Genomic DNA, 19633 nt, shown 5'->3' with positions numbered 1-19633 from the left:
GGATGGAGAGTCTTCGGTGTTTTGTCATGTCCTTTCTTGTTTGCCTCCTTGCTGCTTGCACATGGTTTAACCCGTGGCATGCGCTCACATCACATGCCTGCATTAGGTCTGTTGTGCGCATGGTGCATTAGCTTTTAGGTAGTTAGGTGGCTGAACCAACGCATCAGAGCCGCCAGAGGTCCTGCCAACTAGAACTTGGCCACGATGTCGTGTGGGTTTGGTTGCAATGACGGAATAGAGTACGATAAAATAATCCCTAAATAAGATTATTTAGTTCAAGATCGAGATTATAACATGACTATTTCAGTGCCGTTCCTAGTTGTTTCTTAAATTTGTAGGGAACAAAATAAGACATTAGGGACGTGACTGTCTCGGTTGTTCCGTAACCAAACGTACAACTCCACCCGTCCACCGTATAACCGTAGTTTATATATAAATTTAAATAGTTTTAAGATATTTTTATCTAAATAATAAACAAATTGACTTACTTAAATGTTTTTTATGACTTTAACTTTACAATTTTCTTAAGCATCTAATAATATGCTCAATTAACTTCACTAAATTTTTTAGGGCTGTAGTAATCCTAAAAAGACTCCGCACGGCTCGGCCCCGGCTTATCTCAAACAACAAATACCGCACGACGCAGAAAAGCTGGTATAACTTTTGGATGGAATAAATGGGAAAAAATGGTCAAACGGATTTTTTATCTAGGATTATAAATTGTCTATATTATATAATTTAAATTATTTTGAACTATAATCCCAAACAAACATGTCCAATTTTTCCACAGAAAAAGCCCCGCAAGGACAAGATTGTTCAAACATCTGCACACCCTATATTGTCGTGTCTGTCTTCAACGTTGGCCAAAATAACTGGAATTGAAACGAACACTCCTGTCAGCATCTGGCTAACGTACGGTTGATTTCATGACACGAACGTAGACTTGATTGCAGGCTCTCCCGAGTGCAACTAACTTCAAGCTTTTTTTTTATCATTGCACTTGCAGATATGTACAGATAAATTACAGGGACAATTTCTGTCCAGAATGAGACCTAATAAGGCTAAGAAGAAGAAGAAAAAAACAAGTTCACCACTGAGCTCGGAGCTCGGGCATTGGTTCAGTTCCTGTGTGCCGGGTGCGCAAGGCACTAACTAACTACTACGCCAAGAACGTCGGCCCCTCGGCGCTGCAGGGCGCGGGCGCCTTCCAGAGCGCGCGGAAGCCGGGGCGCGCGCCGCAGCGGCGGCACGGCTCGCCGGGCGGCAGGTCGGCGGGCGCGGCCAGCACCCGGCGGCAGGACGGGCAGGAGGAGTGCGCGCGCAGCCACGTGTCGACGCAGGCGGCGTGGAACGCGTGGCCGCACTGCGGCAGCACGCGCATGGCCTGCCCCTCCTCGAACTCGGCGAGGCAGATGGCGCACTCGTCGGCCCCCGCCGCCGCCTTGGCCTTGCCGCTGTCGGGGACGTACGTGACCGTCGGGAGCGAGCGCAGCACCTCCTTCTTCACGCCCCTGTTGGCGGCCTTGGTGGCGTCCGCCGCCGGCTGCGACCGGGACGCGGCGGCCCAGCGCCACGAGCACGCGCACCGGGCCACGAGACCCAGCCCGAGGACGCAGACGAGCGCGCAGAGCAGGCCGGCGAGGATCAGGATCATGTCCGAGTTGATGGAGTCCGTCGGCGGGCCCGAGCCGGCCGCCGCTTCGAGGAGTATCCGCGCCATGGTTTGCACGCTGGCTGAGATGGCGCGAGCGAGTGCTGTGGGGTGCGTGCCGCTGTTGTTGGCCGATGCAGTGCAGTGCAGAGGCTCTGGGCAGGCGGCGTGAGAAGTGTGCTCAAGGTGTTGGTTTCGTTGCCGTTTTATAGAGCGCGAGCGCCGAGCCGCCGAGTGCCTGGGTGTAGTTTATTGGTGACTTTTGTGGTCTTTGTAATAACAAGGGAAAAAGAAACAGGGCTCACACAAACAGGTCAGTGGATCGAATGTGTAGTGTTCGAAGCTAAAAAAGCTGAGAATCCATTTTGGTTTCAATAGCCGTTCACCGTTTCAGGGCTTAATCTGGCACTCGCAGTGCTCTCTTTCAGCCCTTCTTGTAGCTAACCATCTATAACCGTGGAGCACTTTCGGATGAAGCGAGTTATAAATTATATAATCCTTTAAAAATTCTTTTTAAAAAAATCACAAGCATGTTTTATTTAATAATAATATATATGAGTAGCTAGAAGGAAAATGATGCTATGGGTCATTAAGTTTGTATTTTATTTTTTTGGTGTTTGATGAACACAGGACCATTTAGACTAATATTGTTTTGCTACCATATACAAGGTATAATTTAAATCGACGTGAAGTTGACTTATACTTAGGCAACATAAATCATCCGAATCATCGACACCTCAAACAAAACATTAGAAAACCGTGTTAAAGACCTGCAAGACATGGTATAATGCTAAAACATCGAGAAATAGAAGCCCGCGCGTAAAAGACACAGACAAAATCAAAGCCGCCAAAGTAGGGATAAAGAGGTTAGTTGACAGGTTAGAACCTTCTCTTGATTTTGGATCTTCTCAAAGTTACTTGATAGCTCCGTAAAAATGCCAAAACCGTTGATGGGAGTTTACATCTTTTCTTTTTTTCTTAATCAAGTTTTCACACTTTAGTTTTTGTTATGAAGATGGTTGTAGGCTTACTTTTCTAGTTTTACCTTTCTTAGCTTGTAATAAGATTGGGAATATAAGTTACGTAACTTTCGTAGCTTGTAATATAGTTTACCTTTCCTCATCCTCTCTAGTGTGCCGTCGCCGCCGCCAATTTTCACTGCTACCCAGTTCTCCATCATCTGATCGTTACCACCTCTCTTTCCTGGCACGGTGTGTCGTTGCCTTCGTCGCCGACTGGTCTCTCTATAAAACCTAAACGAAATGGAATCGATTCTTACTTACTTAGCATGTGTATACGTATAGGTTACCGGAACCTTTTTTTTTACGGAGGAAAAAAAGGAAACATAATGGCAGCATGCCCGCCGTACGTGCCCGCGAGCAAGATCTAACAAATGATGGCACGTACGTACTAGTACTACGTGGTAACGTGTATACCTCAGCCGTCAGAACCCACCAGCCACCACGAAACAGATCCGGCATGCAGCAAAAGCGTCGCGGCGCCCAGCAAGGGAAAGGGATAGGAGAGGGACAGGTGGCGTTCCGCGGGCCGCGCACTTGGGGCGCGGGTACACCGGTACAGACACTTTCGGTTTCCCCCTCCGGCCACCTGTCAGCCGGCCATAGCCCGCATGTGCTGCTCCACTGACCTAGCGCCGCCCTTACCGGCGGCGAGAGCGAGACCTCCTCGCGGCCGTTCTTTAGATTCGCGCAACACGCACGTCGCCGCGCGCTCCAATGTTGCGCTCCGAAAGCGGCGGCCCGGCACGCGCCGCTGGGTTTTTTTTTTTGCCGTTTCCAGGAACGCCGGTAGCTGCCGAAACCGGTGAGGATGGGTCAGGTCAGCAGCAGGCGCAGGTGAACGTAGTAGTGCGCGGTGACATGCGCGACGGACGGACGGACGGACCTGCTCTCCGACTCCCCGAGCATCGGACTAGCGTGCCGACGGCCAGGGGTGGGAACGACGCCGCGGCCCTGCCTGCCTGCCTGTTGGGTGTTAGTGGTGGTGGTGGTGAGGCAAAGCGGCCTCCACTACGCGCGGATGTAGATGTAGCCGGAGCCTTTTTCGCGCGGGCACATGCGGATCACTTGCAGGGCAGGCCGCGATGCAACTGACGGACGCCCGGCACAGCACGGCACGGCAGGGGCAGGCCGCGGCGGGTGCGTACGACCGCGGCGGCAAGCGCACTGTCGAGCCGAGGAGGCGGTTGGGGTTGGGTGGTTTGGGCACGTCGCTTTTCAGCCTGAAACCGCACGTTCCAAGGCCTCCCCACTTTTTTGCTTGCCGGCTTTTTGCCCAAAGCAGTCAGAGCCGCGGCGAGCTTTCGATCGCTGGCCGGAACGCTCGTCGGTCGTCGTGGCGTGGCCCAGTACAAGCGCGAGGGCTACGGACGTCTCAGCCACCCCGTCCCTCTGCGATGCACACGCACAGACGGGTTGGCGCTGCCGCTACACCAATGCATGGCCACCTCTCTCCACTCTCGTTTCCCTGGAACTTGGAACGGAGATAAAGAAATGGAGGATCCATTTCGACGTAACGATAATAATAATGAAAAGGAGTGGCAAGCCAAGACCGCAAGGACCAGCCAGGACGCTCACTTCAGGCTCTTCGATCTTTAAGAGAGAGAGAGAGAGAGAGAGAGAGAGAGAGAGAGGTGAGCGCCCAACCGTCTTCTTCTGTCTTTAACAAAGGTGGGGCGAGTGTGAGGCGCACAAGCGGCACAGCCATTCCATTACCTCCGGAAATCCAATCGGAACCCTATCGTTAGTACCAGTGCCTCGTGTCTCTTGTCTTTAAAACAACGCCTTTGCCTTTTTTCTCCTGGATCACGACCGCCGCACCGTGCGATTGCCAAGGTGAATCATGGCACGGACGACATCATCGTATCGTATATATCCACAGAGATCTCCGCGATGGGACGGGCGGGGCAGGGCAGCCTGCGCTGAAAACAAAGGTGATAGCAATTCAGGCTCCAACCCACAGGATCCGCTAAACAAAGCCTGACTGGGGAAGTCGATTAGCCTTTCTTTCCCCTCCCCCCCTCCCCTCTCTTTCTATAGCCGACGTCGATTAGTTAGCCCACTTCAGTAATTCGAGTAAGTTGAGCAACTGCGCTTTTGGCGTATCCACTTCTTTCTCAGACAATCAGTACGAGAAAACCACTGCTCTGCTCGCCTGGAAAATGGCTCCAGAGGACTGCAACAGTCTTCTGCGTGACGACGTCAAGTGGCCACTCTGCACTCGCTTGCTCCATTCTGCGTGACAACGTCATGTCGCTACAGCTCAGTGCACGGGACTACTGCAAGATTCCTGAGGTGGGTCTTCCTCATCATGCCTGGAAACATTCAGTTATTCACACTATGTAAAACTAGCACACACTGGGTGCCGATGACATTACTAGCTAGGAGTGGTTGGTCCTTTGCTGTGTGTTTAAAGTGTGCGCTTAGGTGATGTGGACCCAAACGAATTTTCTATCAAGTGTGTTCTACAGATTTACCGAACCAACCGATTGTGTGGTCAACTTTGATATTGAAGTTCCGGGTGGGCCTTTTTGCCTGGGATGACTTCACTGTGCATCCACTCCTGGTGGTCTGATTCTTGCCTCTTGTGACACACCTATTCTCATCCTCGTCACTGCAGTTCATCCTTCCTAGCTGTGCAGACAAAATCCTCAGAGATGGTTCCTCCCTAACACCCTTGATCCCCTCCAGTCTGAAACCTTGAAATCCTTCTCAACAATGCGTGAGTGGCCCCTGCTGATCCAGGTAGGTAATGGCACGTAATTGGCACCATTAGCTAATGCCATCGAATTGGCAGAGTTAATACTTGATGTCTGTTCCTGAAAGACAAATATTTGTATGTAAGCTAAGAACCGATTAACAGAGTATCGTGCAATTTAAACCAACTACTTATTTTGTAGAATTGAAGATCCTAAGGTCTTTGTACAACCGAAAAAAAAACGGCAAGGGTTAGGCCTCTGCTTTAGATTACATAAGTCAAATATTTATAGAATATTCCCATTAAGGTGGGGTAAGACACAATTTTTTTTTTGCATCCTATTACACTGCTGCAGTATCAACCAAAGACACATCAGGTTTACCTTTCTCCATCACCACATTGTTTTGAAAACAATCCTTAAATTATGTGCACCACTTAAAGCGTGCTCAAATAAACCCACGCAAACAATCTTATAATCACGCTCTCTCCAGTTGTTTCAAGCAGTTAAACTAGTATGCGGCTTAGATTTTTATTCTCTTTCAGCTTCTACAAGCTCCAAAGTTTAACCCATACCTACACTGAAATGTTGATTGCGAGCTACATCATCGTACTATAGACGAAACAGAAGGAATGACTTACTTACTAAGCAAGAAAACAAACCTTTGAAATGTTTCTTCCAAAAGCATATGTTCGAAAGTTTACATGTTTTACAGTATTGAATTGCTTGTCCTGATGAGCCACTTCACAATCCTCACAGGCTTAGTAACGAAAGACTGCAAAAGAAAGAAAAAAAAACAAGTAAGATCAGAGCGCCATCAGCAGAAAGAAAATCGACCTAAGAGAAGCTGTACTTCGTTGAATCACAATGATTTTGGTTGAAGGAATTTTCAGAGTCAAGCATATCTTTGTAATTTTCTACTAATAAGACGGGGTTCACTGGATCTTCAAAAAAAAAGTATTCACACCCAAAACCATGGAGGCATCACACCTGCAATTTTGTGGTACTCTCCACGACAGTGCCCTGAATTGTTTTAAGCTCGGTGGCATCGACATATAGTTACTCCAGTCTTCCATCATGATTCTTAGGTCATGAATTTTGCTCTGCAGTCCAATACAACAGTTTGCATGCATGGTGCAAACTTTGTTTAAATCTCTGCTTGGCTCACATATGCCGCCGAAGTAGGTAGTACTTAAGAACTTAATTGTCAGACCAATGTCCGTAGTGTAACGATCATGCTTTATAAAATTAAATACATCCTGATCATGGTACCCAGGATATCTAAATCGGGAAGAATACCAAAACTTGTAGAACTCTATGCTTTGGTCGTTTGACTTCACATAGTTGAACCCTCCATTGGCTATGTTCCTCAAGTCAGTTGCATTCCCTACGTAGTGATCACATGCAATCTGAAAGTCTCCATCAGTATAGAAGTGGGGAAATGGATTGCGGAACCACACGATATCAGCATCCTGAAATACAGAGGGGAAGCAGTAGTTTATATCAGATAAAACTACAAATAAGAAACTCATACTGAATAGTTCATAAGCTGTATTTTAATGCATTCGAACAGGAGGGACATCAAGGTATAAATTTACCGAGAAAACAAAGCTGTAACCTTTTTCAAGCACTAGCCGCAAGAAATCAAGCCTTTTCCACATCATTTCCAGATACCCAGTTGTCTGAAACCTCTTCTCTTCAGAAAAATCAACATCCTTGGTTGGAAGAGCATAACAGTAGGGATGGATCTTGACACAGTGTTCATATGCCTTAAAATCAAATGCTACTATCACAAGATGCCTCAAGAGTGAACTAGTACCAACACCACGCCGAAAACTATCAATGAAAAGATCTATAACTGAGCCCGGTGAAGCCCATGCAGCGTTGAGGGTCGTCAATATTATGGTCTTATTGTCCATGGAAGCCTCCTGCAGAACCAGTTCTAGTTTGAGATCTTCGCTGTCCTACAACAACAATTATAGTGATTGAGATGCCAAGTTACAAGCTCTGCCTCATGACTGAAGTTGATATCATATCAATCAGGAGGCGGAATTTGGGAGTAACTGCCCGACTGGAATATAAGAGCATCAACCACATCAGGTTTATTTCTCACATAACAAAAGGATCTTATTTAGGCCAGAGCGTAAGAGATCATGCACAAGTGTGCACCAGAAATGCACTCATGTATTTTATTCGACAACATGGCACAAGACAAGCCATTGGTACTTGTTTATTCCACTCGGAGTACAGGGTCTACAGCTTAGAAGTAGGCTTAGAAAATCACGTATCATAAAAAAACGACCAGTTTGTCCAACAAGGCAACAAATCTCAAATATATTAACATATCAGCAATCGCTGCATGATCTTAAAGGGAACCCACTAAAACACCACTATATCAGGTTCAGGGATGCAGGAATTGCTAGGCCTCAGCCTCTTAGGAACGAAACTAGCAGGATTATGAATATTGAGATCGCATTTCGGGCATAAGCAGCAGCAAACAAGGGGTAACTCGGATCACCGGAACACTATCAAACATAGAATTTTTTTTAACAAAGGTACAAAGAGAAGGCAAACCCCACCAGATCGCCTGTGGGGAAGGGATCGAAGTCGCTGTCATCCTCGGGGACCTGAACCGGAGGAAGCGGCGGCGCAGGCAATAAGGGCCTGTGCACACGCGGGACGTGGATGGGCTCCATAGTCTCCACGGTGGCGCGGTATAGCACGGCGCAGGGCAGCGCCACTGCGGCCGCGAGGAGGAGCGCCGCCGCCGCGAGCCGTAACGCCGGCGACGCGCCCGAAGGCGGCAGCGACGACTGTCCGCCGAAGCGGCGCAGGGATGTGACGGAGGCATGGGTCAGGTTCTGGCGCGAGGGCTTCGCCATTGCAGGTAGGCGTCAGCGCCTCAGCGGTCGCGGGCGGGGGCGGTCAGCGACGGCCTGACGCAGAGGCGATGGCTTAAAGACGAGACGCTGTCACCGAGCGAGTTCTTCAGTGCAACCGTCGCAGTTATGAAAATATGTTACTAGTACCTCCGTATGCTCTTGCCATATAGGACCATTACGCTGTGTCCAAGCGAGTTCAGTGTAACCACCGCAGTTATAAAATCAGAAATGATTCACATAACCCACTCATACGATTGGAGTACGACCACCGTTTAACGTCTCTTGTTCTAAAAAAATAAATCATACTCTAATTAAACCTGAGTCTACTTCTGAAATCATACGTGTAGCATGTAATCAAGCAAACTATATTATTAAGTAAAAATCATGCAATAACAGTATATTACGAATACCTTCTTATTTTGTGTCTCAATGCAAATAAATCTGTTTACATTATTTAAAGGTCAAAACCGATTAATTAGTTAATTACAAATTTACACTAATACATCTGATTGAGTATGATATGTCGTTCTATTTATATCAGAGGCCACAATACAAATAATATCGATTATAAGCATCATAACATGTTCCATCTATATAAATAGAGAAATTTGACTAGAATACTATGTACTATGGTCTATGGATGGGTCAGCCCCCTCAATTAAACTTAACTAAGTTAAAACTGTTTTGAACATTTTTTTCTACAATTGTGTCGAAATACATTTTGTGAATCCGCCTTCAGCTATCTAATCTTTAGATGATATCGATCAAACTTCAAACATCTTTTGTGCTACTCTCTGCATAGAAGTCTTGGTTTACTAAGAGGTATGTTGCACCTAAATTATCACACTATAAACATGGGGCATCAACTTTTTTTTACTCTAAGTTCACTAAGAATCTATTGCATCCCTATTACTTCAGCAGTTGCATTAGCCCTTGATTTATATTTGACTTCTATCGAGGATCTTGCCAATATTGGTTGCTTTTGTAGCACTCATGAAATCATATATGATTTGAAGATAATTGCAAAACCTTCCCTTGATTTCCGATCATCCACACAACCTACCCAATTTGTAGCTGAGAAGACACTTAAAATGGTCGAGATTGACTTCTTAAACAACAACCCAAGACCAATTGTTTTAAATAAATATGTGAATTCTCTTAACAACCGTCATACATTATAGTTGGCACGTGAAGATATTAATAAGCTTTATTAACTGTGTAAGTTATACTAGGCCTGATGATTGTCAAGTATTGCAAAACATCAACAATACATGCATGATTTGTATTGTCTTCAGGACCGAGAGGATCGTCACTATATGTAGATAATTTATCGGACACAGTGAGAGAAGGAGAAGCTAGCTTATAGTTGCTCATGTTGACACATTTTAGGATATCATGGTCATACTTCTCTTATGACAAAACTAAATCATCATGAACCTCTTTAACTTTAATTCCAAGAAAATAATGCAGACCTCCAATATATTTCAATGCAAAATTGTCTCTTAGATCTTTAAGCAATGCAAAAACTATTTCACTAGTTGAGCTTGCAACTATGATGTCATCAACATATATTAACATATAAATTATGATATAAGACTTCTGATAAATAAACAATGATGTATTTTCCTTTCGTGGAGTAAACCCTAACCGTTGCAATATTGCACCTATTTCAAATTATAGATGGCTTTATCTAATTTGCACACGTAATTAAGTAGTTCTTTGTCTTCATAGGTGGTTGTCTTATATAAACTTTCTCTTTCAGAACACCGTGAAGAAACACATTCTACACATCTAGTTATCTCAAGTGCCAGCCTTTTGAGACAACAACTGCTAGCACAAGTCGAATTAACAACTTTCACAATATGGCGTGAGAGACTCTATATTGTTTTGATTGTGATCATCTTGTGTAAGGCGTGAGAGACTCCAACTTGTGGATATTCCTCACAAACGGGATATTGTAATATAAGGAAGAACCATGGTGCTCAATTTTGATCTTTGGATCACTTGAGAGTGATTGAGTGCAAGCCTCGTCCATTGGGACGCCACAATGTGGAGTAGGCAAACATATTACGCTTATTCGAACCGCGGGATAAATTTTTTTTGTGTCTCTTGTGTCATTTACTTTCTTGCAATTTTTATCTCTTAAAAATTTAAATTCTCACTTGTGATACTGCTCTAAGTCTAAATTATATCTTGATAGAGCAATCAAGTGAAAGGAACTTCTACCTTTCTCTCTACTCTCAAACTTGGTTTTATCTACTCTAACTCATATTATAGACCAAGTTTGTGTTGTTTTGAACAAGTTTTGCTGGATCATCTATTCACCCCCTTTGGGTGCTTTCAAATCCCTCACGTACTTCATGGCAAATGCTTTTGCCTTGTTATCGTTTAGCTGACTAGGCCATGGGGTGGTTGAGTCCTGCAGGTGTTCAAAGCCTTGCCATTAAGTACGCTTCCAGAAGTCTCGTACCTGTCTTCTCCTATTCCATGCCTTAGTCAAGAGCATGCACCGAATGGTTACAGGATCATAAATGGGTTGTTCTTTCCCAGAGATTTGTGCTATCTCCGAGTCATGGGGTCTTATTACGGGTGTATTCCAAGTCATGGTCAGAGTTGCTAGGTCAAAGCTACTTGTTCGAGGACCATCCTAGGCTATGCTAAGATTTTGTATTTCAAAGTGGATTTTATGCTATCTTAGAGTACCCCAAGTATAAGTACACGAGAAGTGTTTGATCTTATAGTTATGCATCTCGCTGCACGAGAAGGAATTAGGCTTCCATAATAATATGTTGCCCCTTGTGGGCTTCTCTGTTATTGCCACACTAAGTACTAGCATGGTTGTCAATGAAGATAAAAGAACTTACTGATATATCGACGAGTTTTTAAGAGATAGATGTGCTTGGAAGATGTGACCCTTATTGCCATATAAGAATATGTTAACATGTTGCCTCTATCATAAGATTATGGCTTATATTTATATTAGAGGATCGTAATACAAATCTATATCATAATTATTATACCAGATTTATCTCTATTTTTTCTATTTATACTAGTAGAGTAGCCTTACATATTAATCTATAAGGTATTGTTGGGTTATTTCCTTTCCATGTGAATTAAATAAGATTAGAAGTGATTAGGAGAAACTTTAACTCATTATAGATTTAAATTCACTCAATCGTGTCCAATCCACGTAGATTTAGATTAAAACAAACATGCACTCAAGATGTTTCTTTACAACAGCGGGAACGATGGCTAAGCTAACCAGGAAGCAGGAAGGCGTAGACTACAACTAGAAGGCGGAAGCCCAGCCTCCTTCCTCCTTCGGGCTTTGGAGCCATGGATAATGCCCGAGACGCACGTGAGACGGGGCACTGCCAGGTGAGCGGCGTGCCGCGTGCCGCCGCGTGCGAGGTGCCAGGTCAATCCAACGCCGCGACGCAACCCCATCTCTGACCGTCCGGGCCATGCACCGCTTGACTGCCTTCGGGACCGACGTGTCAGCAGCGAACGTTCTCCACGTCACTCTCAGGCACGGCACGGCACGCCACGCCACGCCGGTGTACAAAGAGTCAGAGACAAAGCCGCAAAAGCCAAAGGGGACCGCAAGCGGCGAGCCGTTGGCTGCATCTAACTACCGGCGGGGCCAACGACCTTAGCTTCTCCTTCCCGCATGTTCTCGTCCTCTCCTCTCCTCTCCGCTCGTCGTCCACCCACCCCTCGTGCTCGTCTCACTCTTCACCTCCAGCTCCGGATCTGAAACGCCGAGCAATCTTTCGTCGTTTCGAGTCTCATCCAGAGCTTCTCGGTGAGTGCGACAATTGGGCCGGAGAACTGGGAAAGCCTCGAGGAGACATGGATGGGTTGCCCAGAGAGCTGTGCCTCAAGATCTTCCACCTCCTGGATCACCAGTCCCTCGCCTCTTCTCCCCAAGGTCTGACGCCTCCCTAAAATTGTGGCATCCCAATACGGAATTGAAAGCGCCGGTGATTGCAGTCGCTCTGCCTTTTTTTCCCTTTTCAAGAACGGAATTTCAGTTTCCTCTAAAATTATGAATTTCCTGTGGTCAGAATCCTTACTGTCCAATTTAAAGCGACCCCGAAAACAGATCCTAGGGTTTGGTTTCCGTTGGCAGTTCAGGTTTTGGTTGTGTATCACTGTAGACTTCTTCCAAGTCCCAGATTGCCAAATCGGATCGGCTGTATACCCTGTGTTTCTGTAGTCTGTGTACATGCTGGAGCCTGAAAACGTTCCAGACCAGAGAGCTTGATACATAGGAGTAGTTGGTACGACACGCAGATAGCGTGCGTAGCGATCTCTCGTTTTGGGCAGTTACGCATACCAATTAACTGCGACGGTGCTGGTCCTGGCTTTTCAGTTTGCAGGAAATGGAGGGCGTTGACCTCGGATGATGAACTGTGGCGCAAGCTGTTCAACGACAGGTGGGGAGCGGACGCTGCAGCGTTCTACGCGCCGGAGGGCTCCAAGTCTTGGAAGGACGTCTTCGCCGTGCAGGACCGGTGCGACCGATACGGACTGTAAGCCGCCACTCGCCCATCTGCTCCAGCTCCACTGCTTCCGATTGCCATCAGCAGCTGGTGTTACTGCTGTCGACCAACAGTTCAGCCGCCTCCTTTCCCTTTGTTTTTGTTTGGCCTGTGAGTGTGTGTGTGTGACCTCCTTTCCCTTTGTTTTTGTTTGGCCTGTGAGTGTGTGTGTGTGACCGCGCCGCGTCCTTTCCAGGGGTGTCAGGATCATCAGGGAAGGGAAGGACTACTACCTGATCTACCAGGGCGAGATCCAGAGGTACTTGGGCTCCCGCCAGGACACGGATGGCGACTGCGGCGAGGACGCGCCACGGCGGGACGCTGGAGACGAGCATCGGCAGATATCCGACCGGATCCTGTTCTTCCTCGGGGATCTGGAGAAAGCCTGCGCCGACGCCAAACGTGTTAAGGCCTGAACACGCGCTACCCTTGTGCCCCTGATCATCATCAGCACAATATTCCACGCTGAGTCTTGTTAATTTGTGCATGTCTCGTGCATAGTTTCTCACCATCAATTCATGTAGTTGGAAATCATGCTCACATCGACACTGAAATTATAATTCAAGTACAGTCGTTTAGAGGGTAAAACTACCTGATCCCCACAAGCTTTCTTTGCATTCGTTTTCGTCTGCCTGTCTCTCCATGCACACACAAAACCACCGTGGCTGTGCCGGGCCACAGATGAATACTCCAAAACGGAGAACATGCTTGAGGACAAAAAGTTCCATCATTTTTTTTCAGATAAACCGTCACATTCTAAACAATACCAGATCCCACGAAAGAATGAAAAGGGTCAATCGACCTCTTCTGTAAGACGAGGATAACAGAAGATCAGTGCAAGAATCAGTCGCAGTTAACCACGGCTCGAGTCAACGATAACATTGGAGAAAGCGCAACTGCATCATGTGTTACTGATGTGTTTACTGATATAATGGTAACACGGGTAATATGCTTTGGTTGAATCAGAATTTCAGAGCAGCTCTCGCCATTTCCAATGCTCCCTCGTAGGTCTTGTTGCCCCCAATGAAGCCACTCATGTGGACAAACACACAGCCAGGGATGCCGGTTTCTGCTGAAAGTTCGTCGTCTCTCATGCCCCTCCACTTCTCTGGCAGAGCCTTTCGGCTCTCGAACCTGTCAGGAGCAACTGCGACTGCTTGGACTCGCCAACTCTTGCTCCTCTCATCCTGCAATTAAGCACTGAAAATCAAATGCATGTAGCAATGATATTGGGTTTTGAGAAGCAAAAGTAAATAAGGCTACGGAAGCAATTTAAAATTCTATCGGTTCTGAAATAACAAAGGAGGTGTTACCTTGCTTGAATATGAAGCTTACGAGATCAGAAAATACAAAATGCTGGGGAACTCAGTAACAAGTAAAAAAAGTGTGCACTTAAAAAGAGTGTACATGAACGGTCAGCAACCAGAAAAAAATACACAAAATTCTTCTTTCCTTTAGTGGCCGAGAAACAATCATTTCAGGGTTACAGTGTAGACTGCTACAAATTGCATCATGTTTGTCTTTCAACAGCAAGTGAACTAAGAAGCGTCATGAAATTCATGCTGAACTGTAGTCTGAGAAGGGAAGGCACTTACCTGATACAGCACATACTTGGTCAGAGGATCAGTCTTCAGCTCCTCTTCAAGCTCAAATAAATGAAGTTTCCACTGTTGTTGTACGATAAATGGTCAATTTACATGTTCAGTATGGCAGTCGATCAAAGCACTTTGATAAGCAAGTTCAAATTTACAACAAGAGCAGGACCACATGATCTCAGGTAGATATCACAAAATATTACGCCATTGAAAGATGGTAAAAAAACCAGACAAGCATAACATTTATGGCTTCCTTTAAATTTAGAAACCGAGCCGAAAAATTCAGTTGTGCATATTGGTGAGTTTCAGTTTGATATAACACAAAAAAGGTCAAGACTTTACCGGGCAGAATCTATCCAAAACCATGATTTCTCCACTTGGATCAATGTTTCCTTTTGATAACAAACACTCCAGGACAATAGACCTTGCCGGTAACCATGATTTAACATGGAAGCGAACGCTCTGGCAATGAAGATGGACAATATTGTCATAACAAAAGAGGTGTGATAGCAAACACACAATCGGACAGATAGTATTATAAAAAAAGGATAGCAAACATACCACATAATCTACTAAGCCACTAATATGGACATAATCAGACAGATAATATTGTAACATAAAAAGAGGAGTGACAGAAAACACATAATCTACTAATTGCTAGCAGTGAATGAACTTACACAATATAGTACTAAGGCATGAGTAAAAAATGTCAAATACCTCCATAAATTCACTTCCAGCTAGTACCATTGCCTGTTCAAATGCCGCATTCTCCTTCTCAAGTGACTGGTCTGGATCAGTCCAGTCCAGATTAAAGCGTCCAACGCGTGAAGACAAGTGTGTATTGTTCACATACTTTGGCGGTTGATCTGTGTCATATTGATTGATTCCATTGTCAATCGCATCAAGTGCCTGCAACATGACCAAGGTATTGGGTACTTTTAGCACATCGAACAGAAATTGTAAAAACTCATAAACATGGAGGAGGAAAAACAACTAGATGTGTCTCAAACAAGCTTGATGCCAAAAGATGGTTGAGGGATTGAAGCTCATTAAAATGGTAATCAAAGAAGGAAACTAATGTATTGTATAATTGGTACATTAACAGTTTCCTTTGGACTAAAGAAGTCGATAAATCTCGTCAAGTGAATAAGCTAAAAAAGTTTAATCTAAGTGGGACTTCTATAGCCATATGTGCATAAACAGATGACACATGTTTTACATAATCCATCAAAACTTAATTACTAATGCATAATTTCCCAACCATGAGAAAGCATATATTAGCTGCTGGTATTTCCTCCATTCGTGATATCCAATCAAAAGAATCAATGCAGGTGGGTAAAAACATAACCTAAAGCCTCAATAAGCAATTGTTGGTTACGATAAAATTTCCCAGTACCCAATGTTAGATACAAAAACTCGACCTGCGGGGGGTAAGACAGCCCCCGAGCATTATATTAATATGAACTTCTCACACAGGTCAAGAAAATCCCCGAACCCCTATCCCACCCATACATAGCGGCATCGTAGCCCATGTGAGGAACGACCGCAACCGGGTACGGGCCTTCTACCTGTGTTTTGGCGTGGCCGTGTGGTATAGACTAAGGGGTTTTTAACCACAACCTAAAATTTGCTCCCACGGGGAGTCAAACTCAGGACCGGGGGGAGTGCTACTCAAACCAACAACCAACTCGGCTAGAAGCCCTTTCACTAGCCAATGTTAGATACATAAACAGTTCTAGAATTGTAAGACAAAAGCTTGGAGATGATGACATTCACCATTTTTTATTAAACAAATTTAAAAGACGGAATAATGATTAATTTAGAAGTTTACTCATGATACAACCAAAATAAACTACACTGTCATATAATCAGATTCACACCTCAACAAAGCTTTTATATATCGCGAGATACAAACAGTGAACATCTTCATGATCCTCATTAACCCCAAGCTCCTTAGCAATTATCTCCTTGCCGAAGTGCTGCAAAATTAGGGCAAGTTTAAACTATATGCATTCTATTTCTGTCAAAAATGAAGATAAAACAACTACAAGAATACTAATAACAGTCTTCAGTGTGCAACTTGTAAGCCTCAGTAACTTAGCACATCAAGGCAATGCTGTGGATACAAAATAAAAACTGTGCCTCCCATCAAGGATCCACCAGGTGGAGTGGTGCAGTTGAAAACCCAACACCAACAGCAAATTGTCACCAAACTTGAAAACAAAATCTTACTTCTCGGGGGGTTATATACAACTATGCAAGTGTTATTGCTGAGGGAAATGGAACATTGTAGAAAGAAATTCAATATTAGCATTGTACATGGGTAATACCTTGTACACAAGTCCAGCACTGCTAAGTTTTGTGTTGAATCCATGTCCAAAAACCTCACTGAAGCCCTTCTGGTGATGATCATAGCGATGCCGACTGGGATCATAGACACCCCCAACATCAAGAACAGCATCCAATGTATCAAGGATCTATAGCGAAGTTCAGGAATGGAGGCAATCACATGAGTGCAGTTGCAGTATGCAGCCCTATTATTGCACTTATACACCAACAACAGACTTTAGGTAATGAACAAATGAATTATTTACCATGTGTGTGAAGGCAATTCAACAGTGTATTAAACCAATCGACCCATTTAGCATATATAGACAGGTTGAATTTATGTCCCCAATCCCCAGGTGACAGGATGAAGTAAACACATTCACTAAATTTCTAAAATTTCAATTCAGACCTTGAAAAGGGGGTGTCTGGTTCAGGGAATGAATTTTGGTGGAATCAATATATAACTCATGCCTAGACTAACTATTAGCTTGTGAAGACAAATTATTAGCTTGTGATGATGAAGTGGTGATAGATCAACCCATCCATTCCTCAGAACGCACAAAAAAAATGACGAGTGAGAGGATCCCCATTTCTCAGACCAAACAACACCTACGCAACTGCATGGGTACAGCTGATGTGTTAGGAAGAGGTGAAAAGCATCCTCATTGATTATTATGACGGTATTTTTGCACATGAGCCTATAAAATTTGGAGATATCAACACGATTCAGCAACATAAATTCGCTTAGGGGCGTGTGGACAGTCCACTCAACCTGTAAAGTGAATGCTAGCATACAGACCCCAGAACCAGTTAATCCTCACCGCCTCGAAGTCATTGGAGAAGTTAAAAAAATAGAAACTGGGGGAGCATGCAAGAATGCTAAATCGAGCTGGTAGCCGCGATACTCGAGACGGCATCACAGTAACCACGAGAAAGCGACCTGGGAATCGCGGGTGCGGACGACGTCGGCGCCGGCGAACTGGGAGGTGAGGCGGATGAGGAAGCAGCCGAGCGCCTCATCGCAGTGGAAGCTTCCGTTGTGGGTCCCCACGCGCTTGCCGCTCCCCGCGCCGTCACCGTCGGCCGCGGCAGACGAGTAGACCCTCAGCCTCTTCGGCGAGGCGGCTGCCGGCGAGAGAGACGCCATGGTGGAGAAAGGGTTTCGGATTTGGGATCGCCCGATGCCTAGGAGAGGAGACGTGACGGCTCGCTGCGACAGCCTCCAGGCGGCGGCGAGCATACTACTAGTCCTCCCCGTGAGATGCCAGCGCTGGGATGTGGTAGGGTTTTGTGGGGGGCTTTTGCTACTGTCCGTGTTATTCTGCTGTGCACCCGTTCGTGTATGTGTTTATTTTTGTATTATTATTATTACTAAGTGCGTCACTGTTTGCAAATTGCAAACTACTCTGTATGTAGTTGAGCGCATGGAAATTTTATATATTTCAAAAACAAATAAAGAAATATGATATTTCATCACCGAAAGGTATTTCTTCTCCTCGCTAGAAAATAGCTGAAAACAGAGGTCTACGTTTAATTCTTATCTTACTATATAAGAAAGTGTTCAGCTGATTTGTCGTGTCGCGCATTTCTGTGATGCTGATGTGTTCCTATGAAGTTCATACTAAAGATTAAACCCATCTCTAGAGCTGCATGTGTTGGTTCAGCTTATTAGCTTATTTTTTAGGATTTTTTCGTGAAGATTACATGCATAGTAAAATAAAAGAGTTCACAGGGTTTAGGATGTAGAGAGTGACGGTTTCCTACTATCGTATCGACTTGACCAATTATGTGTTCATGTTGATTTTAGACGGTTTTGACTAAGATGATTTTCATAGAAGCGGGTTGAAAAGTTAGACGTTTGACAATCTACAGCAGTTTCTAATGACTAGAAGCTGAAAAAAGCTGAAACAAACAGGACATTTAGATGTACATTAATTAAGCTAATATAATTATATCTATAGTACTACTATTGGTCGTATAAAAATAAAAAGATATAATTATTTGTTGTATTTTTGCTATTGCTATAGGAGAGTGAGAGAATAAAAATATAACATAGCAATTTATAGAATTAAATAAATTTCATCTCTCACCTATAAATTTAAGACTATCTTATTGTTGAGCACGGAAAAGAGCCGTGCGGATGGTCCGCGTTGGTGGCGCGGACGGTCCGCGCGTGCGCAGAGTCAGTTAGGGTTTCTAGTTTCTCGCGGGATTTGTTAGTTAAAATCGCAGGATTAACTCGGGAAACAGTTTGAAGCGAATCCAGACCTCCCCTTTATATAGATGAAGGGCTACGGCCGATTAAACCCCCAACAATCGATCAAATCAAGTCTATTTCTCGTTTTTACCTTATGCATTAAGAGTAGCTCTAGTTTTGTCGGCGTTTCGAGACAGGGGGGTCCCAAAGCCGACGAGTGAGTGTGCTGCGTGCCCCAGCCCAGATGGGTCGAGCGCGTGGGCGAGCGCGAAGGGGGGAGAGGCGAGGTGGCCGGAGTCGAGCGTGAGAGAGGTGGAAGTCCCGCGGCCTTCGTGTTCGTCCCGCGCCCAGGTCGGGTGCGCTTGTAGTAGGGGGGTTACAAGCGTCCATGCAGGTGAGGGAAGCGAGCGGCCCCAAGAGAGCGCCTGTCCCGTCCTCGGTCCCGCGCGACCAACCCCCTCTAAGAAGGCTCTGGTCCTCCCTTTTATAGTCGTAAGGAGAGGATCCATGTGTACAATGGGGGGTGTAGCAGAGTGCTACGTGTCTAGCAGAGAGAGAGCTAGCGCCCTAGGTACATGCCAATGTGGCAGCCGGAGAGGTCTTGGCACCTTGCTGGCGTGATGTCGTGGCTGTCGGAGGTGCGACGGAGCCTGGCGGAGGGACAGCTGTTGGAGCGGTCGAGTCCTTGCTGACGTCGCCCTGCTTCCGTAAGAGAGCTGGG

General features: G+C 45.3%; 4 protein-coding genes across 7 annotated transcripts; 1 reads left to right on the top strand and 3 right to left on the bottom strand.

Annotated features, from left to right (window-relative positions):
* Window positions 1-964: 964 nt before the first annotated feature.
* Window positions 965-1828, bottom strand: LOC100280990 (RING-H2 finger protein ATL1R). The gene has a single exon (NM_001153910.1). The coding sequence runs from the start codon at window positions 1718-1720 to the stop codon at window positions 1160-1162; it is 561 nt and encodes a 186-aa protein (NP_001147382.1). The 5' UTR covers window positions 1721-1828; the 3' UTR covers window positions 965-1159.
* Window positions 1829-4194: 2366 nt separating this feature from the next.
* On the bottom strand, window positions 4195-8408 carry LOC103653931 (Nucleotide-diphospho-sugar transferase family protein). 2 transcript variants are annotated; one of them, XM_008680730.4, is made up of 5 exons: window positions 7946-8399; window positions 6965-7330; window positions 6357-6838; window positions 6029-6141; window positions 4195-5489 (listed from the first exon to the last, which is right to left on the bottom strand). In XM_008680730.4, the coding sequence occupies exons 1-4, from the start codon at window positions 8246-8248 to the stop codon at window positions 6120-6122; spliced, it is 1173 nt and encodes a 390-aa protein (XP_008678952.1). In that variant the 5' UTR covers window positions 8249-8399; the 3' UTR covers window positions 4195-5489; window positions 6029-6119. The 2 variants fall into 2 exon arrangements, with proteins under 2 accessions (XP_008678952.1, XP_023158127.1); XM_023302359.2 differs by lacking the exons at window positions 4195-5489; window positions 6029-6141 and having other exon boundaries at window positions 6731-6838; window positions 6985-7330; window positions 7946-8408.
* Window positions 8409-11844: 3436 nt separating this feature from the next.
* On the top strand, window positions 11845-13409 carry LOC103653930 (uncharacterized). Of its 3 annotated transcripts, none has more exons than XR_004857857.1 (3): window positions 11845-12179; window positions 12624-12903; window positions 12989-13397. XR_004857857.1 is itself a non-coding variant. In XM_020552656.3 (3 exons), exons 1-3 carry the CDS (start codon window positions 12101-12103, stop codon window positions 13206-13208), a joined length of 459 nt encoding a protein of 152 aa, XP_020408245.1. In that variant the 5' UTR covers window positions 11846-12100; the 3' UTR covers window positions 13209-13397. The 3 variants fall into 3 exon arrangements, 2 of the variants coding, with proteins under 2 accessions (XP_020408245.1, XP_035823259.1); XM_020552656.3 differs by having other exon boundaries at window positions 11846-12179; window positions 12624-12783; XM_035967366.1 differs by having other exon boundaries at window positions 11847-12179; window positions 12624-12865; window positions 12989-13409.
* Window positions 13410-13505: 96 nt separating this feature from the next.
* LOC100273215 (Metal-dependent protein hydrolase) lies at window positions 13506-18008 on the bottom strand. The gene is made up of 7 exons (NM_001147657.1): window positions 17656-18008; window positions 16718-16864; window positions 16268-16366; window positions 15105-15296; window positions 14730-14849; window positions 14388-14459; window positions 13506-13979 (listed from the first exon to the last, which is right to left on the bottom strand). Exons 1-7 carry the CDS (start codon window positions 17953-17955, stop codon window positions 13755-13757), a joined length of 1155 nt encoding a protein of 384 aa, NP_001141129.1. The 5' UTR covers window positions 17956-18008; the 3' UTR covers window positions 13506-13754.
* Between the last annotated feature and the right edge of the window lie 1625 nt (window positions 18009-19633).

This window comes from Zea mays, chromosome 4 (genome assembly GCF_902167145.1).
Source record: "Zea mays cultivar B73 chromosome 4, Zm-B73-REFERENCE-NAM-5.0, whole genome shotgun sequence".
Classification (NCBI taxonomy): Eukaryota; Viridiplantae; Streptophyta; class Magnoliopsida; order Poales; family Poaceae; genus Zea; species Zea mays.
This window is presented reverse-complemented; position numbering and strand designations above follow the sequence as displayed.

Bases quoted from the DNA above. Each gene is read 5' to 3' on its own strand.
- LOC100280990 (NM_001153910.1), bottom strand. From the start codon at position 1,720: ATGGCGCGGATACTCCTCGAAGCGGCGGCCGGCTCGGGCCCGCCGACG.
- LOC103653931 (XM_008680730.4), bottom strand. From the start codon at position 8,248: ATGGCGAAGCCCTCGCGCCAGAACCTGACCCATGCCTCCGTCACATCC. The intron at 7,331-7,945 runs GTGGGGTTTGCC...TTGTTGTTGTAG, and splicing joins CCTTCCCCACAGGCGATCTG to GACAGCGAAGATCTCAAACT. The intron at 6,839-6,964 runs GTAAATTTATAC...TCTGTATTTCAG, and splicing joins GTTACAGCTTTGTTTTCTCG to GATGCTGATATCGTGTGGTT.
- LOC103653930 (XM_020552656.3), top strand. From the start codon at position 12,101: ATGGATGGGTTGCCCAGAGAGCTGTGCCTCAAGATCTTCCACCTCCTG. The intron at 12,180-12,623 runs GTCTGACGCCTC...CTGGCTTTTCAG, and splicing joins CCTCGCCTCTTCTCCCCAAG to TTTGCAGGAAATGGAGGGCG. The intron at 12,784-12,988 runs GTAAGCCGCCAC...CGTCCTTTCCAG, and splicing joins CGGTGCGACCGATACGGACT to GGGTGTCAGGATCATCAGGG.
- LOC100273215 (NM_001147657.1), bottom strand. From the start codon at position 17,955: ATGCTCGCCGCCGCCTGGAGGCTGTCGCAGCGAGCCGTCACGTCTCCT. The intron at 16,865-17,655 runs GTCGCTTTCTCG...ACTTCGCTATAG, and splicing joins TCCGCACCCGCGATTCCCAG to ATCCTTGATACATTGGATGC. The intron at 13,980-14,387 runs GTAAGTGCCTTC...GCTTAATTGCAG, and splicing joins CCAAGTATGTGCTGTATCAG to GATGAGAGGAGCAAGAGTTG.